Consider the following 15,473-nt stretch of genomic DNA (forward strand, 5'->3'; position numbering starts at 1 on the left):
AAGCTGCTAGGGTCTGCCAGGATCTTTTCCTAGCGTGCCACTTTCACCCCACAGGGTGAGGAGTAAAATGTATTCCCTAGTGGGAAGGCCTTGTTTCTAAGTGGACCAGGGAGGTAGAACTGGGCTTCCCCCAACCCAGCCTCCTGGGTACCTATCTAGGCATACCTACATCCCTAAAGTGGCTGCGTCCTTGGCTGATTCCCTGTCCATACTTCTGGGCAGCCTATGACGATGAGAAAGAATGTTCAGAAGAAAGTTCAGAATAGCAGACCACTGGAGACTCTTCTTATCTCTAGTCTGTATTCTCCTAATCTCCAGTCCCATCCTACCTGAGATTCCCAAACTCCAGCTGGACTCCAGTTCATCAGAGACCCTCACCTCAAGACCTTCCCCCAGATTTTCCTTGCATTTTAATAAAATGGGGAACAAGTACAGATGGGGCGGTCTCCTTTACCAAACCCCAAGACCACTTGGCCTGCTGTGTGACATTGGGCAAGGCCCTGCCCTCTCCTGTCTCGTTTCACTGAAAATTGTGAAGTATACCTCCTCTTAAAGGGCTCTTACCTTACCTAGATAAATGGAAGGGAGCTCCATTTCCCCCTGAGGCCTCCCAGACCCTTCCCTCAGGCATCAGCGGGGATCACGGACTTTGGGTGAGGTTGGCACGCCATTTATTGGAGAAGATCCCAGCACCCACCCCTTGAGGTCCTGGAGTCCTTCAGTGTGTCCTTTGCCATGAATGCTGGGTTCAAGGAACAGAACCTTCTCTGTCCATCTGGGCAGCTCTCATAACTCCCTGGTGTGGTCTCAGCCATAAGTAAGTCCTTTCCTTCTACCCCTCAAGGGGTATCTGCACTCCATCACACACTGGTTCTACAGGTCTGTACCCCTGTAAGGCTGCCTCTGGGGGGCATGGGTTCTGTTGAGCTCTTGTTCCCAGCATGCGTGACCCAGCGATAGCAGTCAGTGATACGCTTGTTGGGCGTATGGGAGCCACAGCGAGTGCAGTACACAATGCCCAATGCGAGCAGGACCACCAAGAAGACACACGTTGGTACCAAGAGTGCCACCAGCAGCCATCGGTCATCTCTCTGGCTTTGGCCTGCAAGACCCAACTCTGCCAGGGCTGTTGGAGCTGCTGTGGGGGCCACTGAGTGCAGCCTTGGCACTGATTTGGGACTGGGAACTCCTTCCCTTGGGACTAGAGGGGCTCTGGAATAGGAGTGTGTAGGGCTGATAGATGAGGTCTGGTTAATGGGGCTCTGAGGGGGCAGGGGAGAAGGGAAGGCTGGGGGCTGGTTGGCAGCAGGCACAGGGGGTTCATGGACAGAAGACCTGGAGTTGGTAGGCAGAGAGGGCTGGAGAGCTGAGACAGAAACCTGGGGAGCCTGGGTTCTGATACCTGGAACATCTGGGAGCAAAGGATGGTGACCGGCTTGGGAAGTGGTATCCCCAGGGTCAAGGTGAGATGGGATTGGAGGCAAATTAGTGATAGTGTGGGTGTCTGGAGACATAGGGGCCTGCTGGGGAGGGAAGACTTGGGGATATTTGGTTGAGATGATGGGGGGCTGGTGAGGAGGAGGCTGTGCTGGGTGAGTGGCTGAGGTTATCCCGGGCTTGTGGCCAAAAGGCAAGTCTGGATAACTGGCTTTGATTTTGGGGATCTGGTGCTCAGGGAGCACGGCTGGAGGTGTGGCAGGGGCCAGGGCAGGTGGGTGGACAGGGTTAAGGGGTAGGTGTGTGGCTGAAATAACAGAGGTCTTGCGGGCAGAAGGTAGTGTGGGTCGCGTGGCAGAGATTACCATGGGCCGAGTGGCAGACACCACTGAGGAGTGGTAGGGGCCCCTGGGGGCACTAAGTGGGGGTGGCCAGGTAGGCTCCAGGTGCAATCTCTGAGGCTCTCCATCCTGTGGGAAGTTGGGCCTATAGGGCAGGCCAAAGTCAGGCGGATGTGTAGGTGCCATCCATAGGATCCCCTGCTCCTCTGTCCAGGTGCCATCGAAGTCCTCCCAGGGCTCCTCTTCATCCTCCCCTTCTTCTCCATCATCCAGCAACTCGTCTCTAAGATCCTGGGAAGCCTGGGCACCCATAGCTCCTGCAGGGCTACAACTGATACCATCTGCCTCAAGCTCATGACCCTCCCTGCAGTAACACTCAAAGCCACCAACATAGTTGACACACATCTGCTGGCACACACCAGCAATCTGGCACTCATCCGTGTCCACGCAGCGGTGTGGCTCATCCTCAGCTGGCCGGAAGCCTAGGCGACAGTGGCAGCTGTAGCCTTGTGGCCCACCAGGCTCACACTGCTGCTCACAGGGGGCCTGGGCACAAGGGTCTTCACAACTGTGCCCATCTGCTGCTAGACGGAAGCCTTCACTGCAGCGGCAGGATACACCGCCATCCAACTCTTCCACACATTCATGTTCGCAACCCCCATTGTCAGGACCACAGCCAGTCCCTGGACACAGTGGGCCAGCCTGGGACCAGCCAACGCCACCTGAAGGTTGTTTCACACACAGCAGAGACGTTCCCCTGCCAGCTTGGCACTGCACAGCTGCCACGGAGCCAAAGGGTAGCCATTCGAACTCACTGGAAACCAGGTTGAAGGGTGTGGTGTAGATAGCTGGACCGGCTTGGCCCACCTCAAGCGGCAAGGCAGGACAGGCACCCTCAAAACCAAACTGGCAGAGGTAGCCATCGACAGCCAGTGTGCACGAGCCTTCGAGCCAGCGATGTTCTCCGCTGGCCTCAAGGGCAGCACAGCGCTGGGCCGGGCACGGTCCTTCCGTAGCCGGCTGGGCCCAGTTGGTGAAGGCGGTGTCCTGGTCTCCCGTGGTCCATATGAAGCCCCGCAGTGGGCGCTGCGGCTGGCATTGCCGAGCCTGCCGCTGCAACCCAATCCATAGCAGCCCGTTGGCGGGTCCGACGCCCACCAGGCTGTCCACACGTCGGGCCTCCTCCGGGGTCCTCGGTGTGGCCAGGTTGCCCCCCAATTCGCGGCACGCCCGCCAAGCCTCCAGGAATGTGCGGCGCCGGGGAAAGAGCGCATAGCAGCTGCTGGGGCCGCAGGCGGCTCGAGGCTCCGGCGTCCAGGGGGCCTGGCCCAGTGCGGGCACCGCGGCCGCCCAGGCCAGCAGCAGGCGCAGCAGCATCGCGACGCCCCCCGACTGGCCGGGCTCGGGCCTGCCGCTGCTCTTGACAGGGGGAGGGATCAAGGCCTCCGGCGGGAGGGCCGGGGGCGGGCCCGGCGGACTCACGCCTTGTAAGGAGTGGACTGGGGCCGCTGCCAGCTCCCCTGCTAGCTCCCCGGGGGCTGCTGGAGCAGGAAGCAGTGGGGTGGGGGGTTCTGGGGTGAGAGGCGAAGGGCAGAGGAGGGGAGGAGGTACAGTTAACTAACGGGCTACCTTAGGCGTTACAAAGCTGAGAGTCAAGGAAAGGGGGACCTGCCTGCCTGAAAGGCATCCCCAATCAACTCTGAAACTTCAGCAGTGTCTTCAGCTAAGGCATCTGGGATAAGACTGTCTTCCAGAGAGACTCCCGAAGACCGGAATCTGGATTCACCAGTATCAGTGTAAGGCTGCACTCCCAGCTCAACGACATGATCGGGCCAGCCCTTTCTCATCACACATATGTGTGTGACTCCTTCCAACTCCTGGCAAGAGCATCTTCTCTGACACCCTATCTAAGGCCGCCAAACCCTAGCCTCACACATGCAGTTCTCCTGACATGCTATGTATGCCCTTAGGTGGACAAGCAAGGATGATGTGGCATGCTAGCTAAACGGTCTAAACTATGAAGCCCCGCCCATTTCTGCCTAGGTCCTGCATGAGAATCAACTTGATAACCTCCATGTGAACAACCTCAACCAGACATGTATTTGATGAGCCCCTTCGCTCAGCCTACCTCACTCCTAAGTTTTTTGGCTCCAGCAGGACCAGCATTAAGGGTTAGGGAGTGAGGCGAGGCCAAGGGCTGCTCTCCCCTTACCCTGGCTCAGTCAGGGGCCCTGGGAACCTGGACTTAGATGGGGAGGAGACCGCCCCCAAACAGGAAATGCCTCTCTGGTCTCCTGCTGCAGGAGGGCAGGGTGCATGACTGGGCTCCACGGAGGCTGAGCTCGGCTCAGGGTGAGCAGGGCTGCTATGAAGGGACCTGTGCACGATCATGTATGGGCATGTATGACACAGGCATCACACTGTCTTCCTTACTTTCAGGGCCTGCTGCATCGCCTGGTCAGGGTCCTCTTCCAGCCCTACCTAGAAGCCTCCGGAGGTTTGCACTCTGGGGCTAGCATTCAGGGTGGCCCTGGGAATCTGTGTGAAGGGAATCTGTGTGAAGGATTAACCCCCTGCATTCTCCTTTTACCTTTTTTTTTTTTTTTTCCGGAGCTGGGGACCAAACCCAGGGCCTTGCACGTGCTAGGCAAGCGCTCTACCACTGAGCTAAATCCCCTTTTACCTTTTTTTTTAAGAGATGGATTTTGCTGTGTTGCCAAGACTGTCCCAGACTCCTAGGTTCTAAGTTGCTGGCACTACAGTCACCCAACACCAGTAACCTTTTATACTCTTGTTTATTTTGACTTTTTTTTTTTATAATTGCTTTCTGTTTATGAGTGTTTTATGTGCATGTATGCATGTGCACCATGTGTGTGCCTGGAACCTTCTGAAGTCAGAAGAGGGTGTCAGATTCCCGGGAACTGGAGTTACAGGTATTTGTAAGCTACCATTTGAGTGCTGGGAACCAAACTTGGGTCCTCTGCAAAAGCAAGAAGTGCTCTTAGCTGCTGGGGCATCTCTCCAGCCCCTTGTTTTTGATTTTGGAGGCCAGGTCTCATGTGTAGCCCAGGCTGACCTGGAGCGCACTGTGTAGTCAAGGATGACTTTGAACTCCCACTCTTCCCATTGCGTCCCGCCTGGCTGTAACCCAGGACACTCTACAGTCTCAGCGGATTTTGAGCCAGCTGGGGATGTGGCTTAGTGGCAGAGAGTGATATCTGTCTGGTCCTGGGTTGGATTCTCAGCACTAAAAGCCTCTGGACTATGAATGAGAAAGTGAAAGAGAAGTTTTGCTCATTGGGAGGAACACTGTCCTGGTCTGGATACTCTGCTATTGACCTATGTGAATTCAAGGCTATCTCTGAGCCTTTACTTGTGTCCCACCCCACCCCCTTACACCTCACCCCCCCCTTTTAAAATTTTATTTATTATATATGAGTACACTGTAGCTGTCTTCAGACATAACAGAAGAGGGCATCAGATCCCATTACAGATGATTGTGAGCCACCATGTGGTTGCTGGGATTTGAACTCAGGACCTCTGGGAGAGCAGTCAGTGCTCTTAACCACTGAGCCATCTCTCCAGCCCCCACCTCACCCTTTTTAAAGATTGGTTTTCACTATGTAGCTCTGGCTGGTCTGGAACTCACAGAGATCCAACTGCCTCTGCCTTTCAAATGCTGAGATTAAGTGGGTCACACACACACACACACACACACACACACACTCACTCTCTCTCTCTCTCTCACTCCTCTCTCCTCTTGTTCATTTCACTTCCCTTCCTCTTCTCTCCCCTCCCTTTCTCTTCTCTTTTCTGCCATGTCTTCCCTTTTGTGTAGGTCTCACTACAGTAGTATTGGTACTATGGGTGTGGGCCACCCCACCTGGCTTCCATTGTTCCCCTCCACGAGTGGGGAGAACTGTGTGCAGGTCCTTCAGCTCTGACCCTGTGCCACAGTACTCCCTATTTGCATACACGTTTCGTCAGCTGCAGAGCACAGGACAAATGCTTGGCAGTCTTTTGAGCAAATGTAGATGCCAGTGGGGACCGATCCCCAAGCTGCTTTCACTGCCTACCTTACAGTGCCCGAGTTGGCACTGCAGACACAGCCAGTCTGTGAGAACCGCTGTTTATACAGCCCTTGCCTTGTGCTCAAAGCATGCAGGGTTACTCCCCTTCTCAGGAGAGCAGAATCCATCGTTCCATCGGTGCAGGAGCCAAAGCTTGAGCTCATCCTTCTCTTCTATCTTTCTCCCACACCCCTTGTCCAGCATCTCAGCAAATCCTGTTGGCATCATTTTCAAAAACTAAACCAAGTGTGCGACTACCTCATGGCACCGCCTTTGCCTTCCTGTCCACCCTGGTCACACTTTTGTCCATCCCCTAATTAGAGCCCTGCAATCAAGCAATCTCTCTCTCCTCTCTCTTTTCTCTCTCTCTCCTCTCTCCTCTCTCTCTCCTTCCTCTTCCTCCTTTTCTCCCTTATGGGGAAAACCTTTAAAAAGAGGGCTGGAGAGCTGGCTCCGTGGTTAAGAGTACTTGCTGCTCTTGCAAAGAGCCAGGGCTGGGTTCCCATTACCCACATGGAGGCTCATAATCATCTGTAACTCCAGTTCCAGGGAATCTGATGTCCTCCTCTGACCTTTTCCATACACCGGGCACACTTGTAGTGCATATAATATATGCAGGCAAAACACTGATAAAATAATCTTATACACATACACACAGGGAAAAACCAAACCTGGCCAGATCCAGCCACTCCTCTGCTTACAACCCTCTGGGGCCATGTCTCACTCAGAGGTAGCCAAAGTCCTGCTGTGGGATCTGTCTCTAATGCTCAGTCACCCCCCTCCTCCCTTGGTCCTTCTCCTGTGGTCTTCTAGCCACTCCAGCCTTGACTAAACCTCAGGCCCACCAGGCATTGAGCTTAGGACCTTTGATTCCATGTTCTCCCTGCAACATCCTTCCTGCAACATCCAAATGCCCTCTCTGCCTTTTACTTTCTCAGGTCTCAGTTGAAGCAGCAAAGTCCCTGACCCCCACACGACTCTCCTCTGAGGTCTTCCCCTACCTCCCACCCCTCACCAATTACTCACTGTCATGGTATATCCTTTGTCTTTGACTTGAACCCCCTTACGACCTGAATCCTACCCAGAATCCCTCAATCTTAGCTGGCATTATTGACACTCAAGATATATAGTCATGTGTGGTTTGTTCTGTGCAGTGACTTTGGCTCATACGTGAATAGATTCCTTCCAGTTAGGACAACAAAAACCCATCTCCAGGTATTGCCACGTGTCACGTGCCCAGTGGACCCCCATCCTGAGGCCGGGCTCCACAGCAGACTCACATGAGACCCTACTGTGCCTTGGAGCCTCTGGGCCCAGAGTCTTTGCTTGGTAAGAACTGTAAGTAAGAATTAGCAAGAAGTACCTGAAATCCCAGTTCTTCAGAGGTTGGGGCAGAGGATTAGAAATTTGAGGTAATCCTTAGATGCATAGTGAGTTTCAGGCCAGGCTGGGATGTAAAAAGATAAATGAAACCCTGATAAAACAAAACAACAACAAAAACCAAAACCAACCAACCAAATAAAACAACAACAACAACAACAACAACCCCAAAAAAACAAAAAACAGGCCTGAAGAGATGGCTCAGTGGTTAAGAGCATTGACTGCTTTTCTAAAGGTCCTAAGTTCAATTCCCAGCAATCACTTGTAAAGCTCACAACCATCTGTAATGGTAATGTGATGCCCTCTTCTGGTGTGTCTGAAGACAATGACAGTGTACACACATACATTAAATAAATAAACCTTTCAAAACAAAAGAAAAACAAACAAAAAGCCCAGCATGGTGGCGCTTGCCTTTAATCCCAGCACTTGGGAGGTCAAGGCAGGCAGACCTCTGAGTTTGAGGCCAGCCTGGTCTACAGAGTGGGTTTCAGGAAAACCAGGGGTACACAGAGAAACCCTGTCTCAAAACAAACAAATAAAAAGCTGTTGTGGGTGGGGACTTGTTGAATGGCTGAAGGAGCGCAGAGAAGTGAAGAGCCTGGCTCCTGAAGATTGGGAGGCTGGGATTTACCTGGAGCCGTTGCTGCTTGCTCTCCACACTTGCTAGCTACCCTGTTGATGCCGATCATCCCAGAAGCGGAACGCTCCTGGTGGTGTGCATGTCTTTTGTAGATGGGGAAACTGAGGCGGTGAGCGTCTTAGAGGGGATTATTGGCAAGGCCCAGACTTGAACCCAGAGCCACTGCTTGCCGCAGAGCTTGAGTGCTGGCACACCAGGACGATGGCCTGGGCCGAGAGCTCAGATGGGATTGGAGGATGCAAAGGACTTCCTTGTCTGGCCTGAGAGAAAAATAAGGAGCAGAGGGGGGAGGGAGGGAGGGAGGGAGGAGAGAGAGAGAGAGAGAGAGAGAGAGAGAGAGAGAGAGAGAGAGAGAGAGAGAGAGAATAGGTCTGGCTTGGGAAGCATTGAAGCTGCCCCAGAGGCAGAAGCTCCACTGTGGATTGGATGCCATGGGAAGAGTCAGGGCGAGGGAACTCCATGGTTGGTGGGTGATGGGACCCAAAGCCAGGGACCAGTTAGGAGTCTGCTGCAATCATCTGGGAAAGGGAAGGGATCTGGCTAGAGAGCTGGGCAACAGGGCGGGCCGGGCTGGGGGAGGCAGCCTCTGGAGGTTCCTTGGGGGCGGTTCTGAGCCTGGTCCAAGGGTGTGGTGAGCCCAGTCATGCTTCGGGCAATGGCCAGTGCTGGGCGTCTGAGAAGAGGCTGTAGGATGTCTGGCAAGTGGGTGGGTCAGATCAGAGGTCAGGACCCCAGCTTCAGTTGGGCTGGGGGAGCAGGCAGAGCAAGTAGAAGGAAGAGGGTCAAAGGCCAACTTCCAGATGTACTAGCTAGACCTACTTCTAAGTGGAGGGGAGCCAAAGCAGGAAAGGGGCTGAGAGGTGGATGAGGGCAAGCCTCTGGCTTCAACAAATAAAATTCGGTAGATCCAAGAGTTGGTGACATACTTAGGTGCCCAGGTTGGGAGAAGTAGGGTGGAGGTGCCCTAAGCACTTTCTTTCCTAGTTGGGATGGGGAAGGGGATGAACAGAGAGCACCAAGAATGTGGAGAACAAGAGCTTAAGAGGGGGCGGGCTTGAGGTTCTTTTTCTGTTGTTCTGGCTGAGTCTGATTCATAGCGTTCACCCACAACACGGAGAAGATGCTAACTGATGTGATCAAAGCTTCCGTGGTCCGTATGTGAATGGATGCATGGGTGAATGGTGGATAGATATGGAGATGCATGGAGGGGATGGATGGATGGATGGATGGATGGATGGATGGACGGACAGGCAGATGACGGATAGTCATACGCACTGGTGAACGGTGCATGATGTGAGTACATGGGTAGACACACAGATGTGACAGGTAGATGGGCACATGGGGACATGGGTTGCCACACACATAGCTGAATGAATGAATGCATGGAAACAAGGATAACTTTAGGAGGGAGGAAGGATTGGAAGGATGGATGGGTGGATGGGTGGACAGATAAATGGACCTATGTATGTATGTATGTATGTATGTAGCAGTATATATTTGTAGGTATGTATGCACATACGTGTAAGTGGATAGGTGGATAGGTAAGTAGATGTATATGTGGAGTTTTTTTTTAGCTCTAGATTTCTTTTTTTTTTTTTTCTTTTTTTCGGAGCTGGGGACCGAACCCAGGGCCTTGCGCTTGCTAGGCAAGCACTCTACCACTGAGCTAAATCCCCAACCCGTGGAGTTTTTTTTTAAACAAAGTCTCATGTTGCCCAGGCTAGCTTCAAACTACTATGTAGCCAAGGATAACCTTGAAGTTATCTCTCTGCCTTTACCACCAAGTGCTAGGATTCCAGCATTTATCACCTTGTTTATAAAACATTTGGATTTGGGCTGGAGAGATGGCTCAGAGGTTAAGAGCACTGGCTGCTCTTCCAGAGGTCCTGAGTTCAATTCCCAGCAACCACATGGTGGCTCATAACCATCTGTAAGGAGATCCGATGCCCTCTTCTGGTGTGTCTGAAGACAGCGACAGTGTACTCACATACATGAACTAAATAAATCTTAAAACATTTGGATGCTTGACAGAGGACGTAAGCAAAGGCCTTAGTGGTCTCTGGCAGCCACCGGAAGCCACCCTGATGAGTGGCATATTGAGGACGTATCTCTACTCTCTGTAGGACAAACCAAGGCAGGGACAGCTTGGGTTACCACCGCAAGGAACAAATGGGATGAGTCCCCCCACACAACTGTGTTCTTTAATGGGGCCTGAGGCTAGTGTCTTTCTGGCTGGACTAGAGGTGGGCGAGTGGCAGGGTGCACCATCTCAAATTCTGCTCACGGTGGGAGCCAGAAGGCTGGGTCTCCCTGCTGTGATAGTGGTCCTGCCCATATTCCCAGGAAACCTTGTCCAGGACATGCAAGAGGGAGATGGTTTTGGATGCAATTTGTAGACCCAGAGGGGAGTGGGAAAGGTAGTCTAAAGGATAGCTGGCCCAGAGAAAGGCCCCACAGAACAGCTGGGTGGGGGGGCTGGGTAAGATTGGGGGCACCCCCTGGGCAGGCACCCTTAAGAGCCTTGGCCTGCTGGGCTGCTGAGCCAGCACATTGCTTTGTGTGCAAATCACCTCCTCTTCTCTCTCTTGTCCCCACCCCCACCTCAGTCCCTGTCTAAACTCTTCTCAAACCATCCCAGCTTTCAGGCTGTCAGGAGGAAGGGCTGAAAGAGGGCGGGAGGCACCCAGTCTTGGGTGGGAGCCAAGGTGGGTGGGTGGGAGAGGTTTACCCTGGGCAGCAGTGGAGGAGGAAAGAGAACATTCGCAACCTCCTCCCCTCCCCACTGCTGGGGCCACGCCCTTTGTGCTTCTGGCAAGACAGCCCTGCAGGGAGGGGGTCATGCTGCTGGGGACAGGATGGGTGGGAGACAGAGGTTTGGAGAACTCAAACTGGGAAGAAGGGGTTTTGGCCCTCCTCAGCATCCTTGAAGCCAAAGAATTCTGACAGCTGGGGGTAGCTGAGGGTAGAGCGGGGCCTTAGTCATAGAGACCTTGTATGCATGTGGCTACAGGACAATGTACTTGCATGCACAGGACCGTGCATACACATGTGTTTGCACAACCTTGGCGTGGCTACACATGTACACAGCTGGGTGTCCCAGCAAGTTCACACCTGTGCCCACAGCTGCAAGAATGAAGTTAAATGGCTCCTTGGAACATCCAGCCTAGCTGGGAGCCCAGTTCTCTCTCCTAGCAGATGCCTGACCTGAACATCTGGCCACATCTGCCCTCAAGAAAGGGAATCCTGGAACCCAGGTCTAGGCCAGAAGGGCCAGCCCTGCCTGAGTTGTACAGGCAGCTCTTCTGAAGACCGGCACAAGGGAAGGATCGATGGGGTCAGCCTAGTGTGTTGAGGATGTCTCTAACCAGTCCAAACTCCTAGGTCCTCACCCTGACCACATATACCCCAGGCCTGGGTAACCAAGGCGACTGGTCCCACTGTCACAGGGCGAGTTTCTTTTTGCCACATCTTTCCCCAGTTACTCCAGTTCCAACTTCTCTGATCTCTGCCACGCCGACACATCAGGAACTTTCTTCCTGCATCACACCTCTTTTTCCTGCACCCTCGTCCCCCAGGATCCCGGTCTTCACCTCTCCTGCCTATCTCTCTGTGTCCTCTGTATCAGGGGTCTCCTGACCTAAGAATTGTCCCCCTGTTGGTCTGGGGTCTGTCATTGCTCTCAGCTTCCTCCTGTCTCTGCCTCTCCCGTCTCTCCCTCATCTGTGCAGCAGTGTCTCTCTTGTCACCGTCCCTTGGGTGGTCTGACCTCCCTCCTCTCTCTGTACTGTATTCTAGGGGTTGGCTGAGTCGGAAGCCAGGTCTGGGGTCTGTGACCGAGGCCAGGAAGGAGAACCGAAGCAGACATGATATTTACGTTGGGACTTCAAAGTGGAGCCCGGAGCTGTGGTGGGGGTGGAGGGGGCTGGCAAGCAAAAGCCAGACTGAGGTCAGATCACGCTCCTCCCCAGTGAGGGTCTCCTTGGTGACACACACCTCCCCCGTGGGACACCAGATCCAGAGTAGGGATGGAATGGTCTATTTTGGTGCAGAGTTCCAAGAAAGGCACTTCCTGTACCCTCACCCTGCCCCCCATCCTTTCTTCCTGTCACCCTGCAGCAGAGTCTGGGCAGCTCGGTCCCACCCCCACTCCCTTTGAGCATCCCTCAGTTGAGGGCACAAGGATTTCTGGGGATGGCAAGGAGTAAAGGGCTCAGTCTCAGCAAGAAAACAACCCAGGCTCTGGGCAGCCATGATTTCTCACGTTCTGGCAGAGGCTTAGGCTGGCAGGGTGGTGTGGGTCTGTCACCCTGTCAGCCCCATGCATTGGGACCAGGCAAATGTGGCCTTTCCTGACCTTTAGAGTCCACCAAGCGAACTGCCAGCCTGAACCTGGAGGCTCCAAGATGGGCTGAAGGTCACCTCCCCAGCTAAAGACATCCAGCTGCTAAGGCCAGGAAGGGTGGGGAGTCCCAGCCTGGAGGGCGGGGGCTGATTGTCTCATCCCACAGCTCAGCCTAGGGGCCTAAGTCCTACCCAGGGGGAACTCTTCAGGAAGGGCCACCACCATGACACTCAGATCCAAAACCCACTCAGGTCCCCAGAGCCCCAGCTCCTGGGCCAGTGCTCTTCCCCATCCTCCCTCCTTCGGCTCCTCCAGTGAATCAGGCTGGAATCTGATGAGCTCAGGCTGCCCCGCCCAGCCTGCCTGCCTCAGCTCCTGCCTAGCCTGTGAGGTCACCGCACCCTTTCAAGGGTCTTCCCAGCAATTCAGTCTCCTCAGGGGGCCCACCAAGGGCTGTGTGGGGGAGTGAGGCCAGGAGAGCCCAGGCTGGGTGGGAGATATTAGGAGATTGGGGTTGGATCTCCCGTTCGTGCTCCAAAGTATAAAAACATGTGAATTGTGTGTGTTGTGGGGGTGCTTACACTTCCAGGGCTCAGAAGGAGCAGGAAGCAGAAGCTATCGTGTGTCTCCAGGAGCATGGATGTCTGAGTAATGACATGTGTGTTGTTAGTGCTTTTGCACAGGTAGGCCTGTGTCAAGAAGTCCGTGTGCCACTACAGGCCTGTATCCAGTGTCCCCAAGTGCGTCCTAGTGGTGTCTGGGTGTGCCTGTTAGTCTTGGGAATGCCTGGGCACTCTACTTCCCACCTGGGATAACAGCATCACTTTCCTTTGGAATGTGGGTCAGTGTGTTACTATGTTCTAAACTGTGGGTGTGAACATTGCTCACAAGGCCACAGTAGGCTGTTAAGGAGGGGGAGGAGGGTGGGCCAGACTTGAGTCTCAATGACTGCCGTTCACTCCACCCCTCAGACCATCTCACAGGCCCTAGAACCTGGGCAGGCCGCCCTTTCCTCACCCTACCCCTGGCGCCCTTTCCAGTGATGTCTGGAGTCTTTTATCACCAGCTGGGTATTCATGCCTTGGGTTAGCATCCAGAGAGAAGAGCTCCCGGTGTGAGGCTGAAGTGGGGTGCACACACCCCTCAGTAAGCGAGCCAGCCCCAGGAGCAGAGACTTCTCTGTGAAGTCTTCCCGGACCCACCATTCTGCATCATCCCACATACGGTCGTACAAGTGCCAGTTCCGGCCAAGGCATTGTTCTAGGTCTTGAAGGCCTTCTGGGAAGAAGGCCTGCTTGGTTCTGGCTCGTTAGTGAGGAAGACAGACAATAAACAAACTCACACGTACAACTGGGGTGACTAAGATAACAAATGCAACATTGCCAAGCAAGGAAATGACGTGCCTGCTTTCACCCAACCGACCGGCCAGTGCCCCTGTCCTGCACCACAGCAGTGGACACTGGACGAGGCACAGCACAGCTTAGAGCCTTAACTTCTAGGACATGGGAGATGTAGAAAGGACAGCGTTCCCAGGATGCAGTGGTTCAGTTACTTGCCAGATCACGGCACTTGGTACTGAATCTCTCTTTATGACACAAAATACACACGCTCCTCTTTTGAGATTGGGGGGGGGGGAGTGTTGCTACGTAGCCCAGGCTGGCTTCCAATTATGTAGCCAAGGATGTCCCTGAACTCCTGATCCTCCTGCCTCAGCCTTCCAAGTTCAGGGATTACAGATATGTGCTACCATGCACGGCTTTGTTTGTTCAGAGTATGAATAAATGATTCTTCCTCTCTGGAGGGTATACGTTGGGTTTTTTTTTTTTTCGGAGCTGGGGACCGAACCCAGGGCCTTGCGCTTCCTAGGCAAGCGCTCTACCACTGAGCTAAATCCCCAACCCCTTACGTTGGGGTTTTAAGTCCCGTAACAAGCTACTTACCTGAAGAAGGCCTCAGGTTCCTACTTTATATAATGGAGACATCAGGAGGGGAAAAATCAGACAAAGTGGAGATAGCAATCTACGACTGGCCTATTACCAGCGCCCCTGCCTGGTGGGTCTGGGTCTGCCACTGAACTCGACCTGTGCTCATACTGATTTGGCTTCAACAAAAGGTCCAGAAAGCAGGCAGGAGCCAAAAGTGCTCCTTTGAGCCGTGACTGGATCCACACTGACTTCTAGGAGCCCAGAATTAGAACCAACAAAAAGAAAGGCCTGTGGAGGTCCCAGAAACCTGGTTCCCATGAGACAAGCTCCATATCCTGCCCCTGGGGTTGTCTAAGCACCCCCTGCAGACATTCCAGGTCCTTCCCCTGGGACTGAGCACTGCACATCCTGTGTCTCATTCCCAGAAACGGCCTTCCTACCCCATACCACCCCAGGCCCTTGTTCTAGTTATCAAGCTTCAGTCAGTGGACACCATTTATTGAGCACCTGTAGCGTGCTCCATCCTGTACAAAGGATTAGGGAGGAAGGGAAGACATATAATGGATAAGGGGCCATGTTATTCAGAGCCTTAAAGATCTGTGGCTCCTCCTGGGTGGTGGAGAAAAGGAAAAAAAGAACCGGGGACACCCTCCCCCATGCCAGATGTTAGCTATCAGATGAACTTGTCCCTTATCACACTTTTCCCTCCTGCGGAGGGGTCACAGAAGTGGGGAAGGATCGTTGGCAGCCTAGTGACTAGTCTGGAACCCTACACTGGCTAGATGTGGATCTGAAAGTCTGCCTCCCTGTTGGTATGGATTACATGTAAGTTGGTGCCCTGGTGCTGGGAGGCCCAGGAGAGCATCTCTGAGACCCGCTGTGGTTCTCCTTTGTCTGGAAACAGTTCTTTCCTAAGAGTTTCTGACTGCAAGTGGTCTCTGCTGTACACTTCCCACGCTGTAAGTGAAAGGCCGGTGACTGCATTCTGGGTCTCTTAAATTCTCTCTAGCCACACCCCTCCCACCGCTCCGGGAGGGGTGGGGGAGTGAAGGGGGTGGGTGACCCTCTACAGATCTTGGGCTGCGCACGCCCTCTTGTGGCTATGGGTGAATATTTTTCTCAGATTTGCAATGGGCTTCTCTCTGGGGCCGGTTGCCCTGGCCTGGAGAGCTAGTTTGCTGGGACATCTTGGGAATTACCTACTCCGCACTGAAGTGGGGCCCACAAGCCACACCATGCCTCATTATCGAGCTTTAGTAAGGGCCCAAGGAGCGGGGTACAAAGGCAGTGATTGTGGAACACCTCTCCCTGTGCTGGAAACTTCTCTTTCTGCTAGTG

At 53.7% G+C, this 15,473-nt stretch overlaps 1 protein-coding gene across 1 annotated transcript; it reads right to left on the reverse strand.

Annotated features, from left to right (window-relative positions):
* Positions 1 to 648: 648 nt before the first annotated feature.
* Cd248 (CD248 molecule) lies at positions 649 to 3,197 on the reverse strand. The gene has a single exon (XM_032891198.1). It carries the CDS (start codon positions 3,153 to 3,155, stop codon positions 861 to 863), a length of 2,295 nt encoding a protein of 764 aa, XP_032747089.1. The 5' UTR covers positions 3,156 to 3,197; the 3' UTR covers positions 649 to 860.
* Between the last annotated feature and the right edge of the window lie 12,276 nt (positions 3,198 to 15,473).

The sequence above is a fragment of the Rattus rattus genome, chromosome 2, assembly GCF_011064425.1.
Source record: "Rattus rattus isolate New Zealand chromosome 2, Rrattus_CSIRO_v1, whole genome shotgun sequence".
NCBI lineage: Eukaryota > Metazoa > Chordata > Mammalia > Rodentia > Muridae > Rattus > Rattus rattus.

Excerpts from the sequence above, each read along its gene's own strand:
- Cd248 (XM_032891198.1), bottom strand. The coding sequence starts at position 3,155 with ATGCTGCTGCGCCTGCTGCTGGCCTGGGCGGCCGCGGTGCCCGCACTG.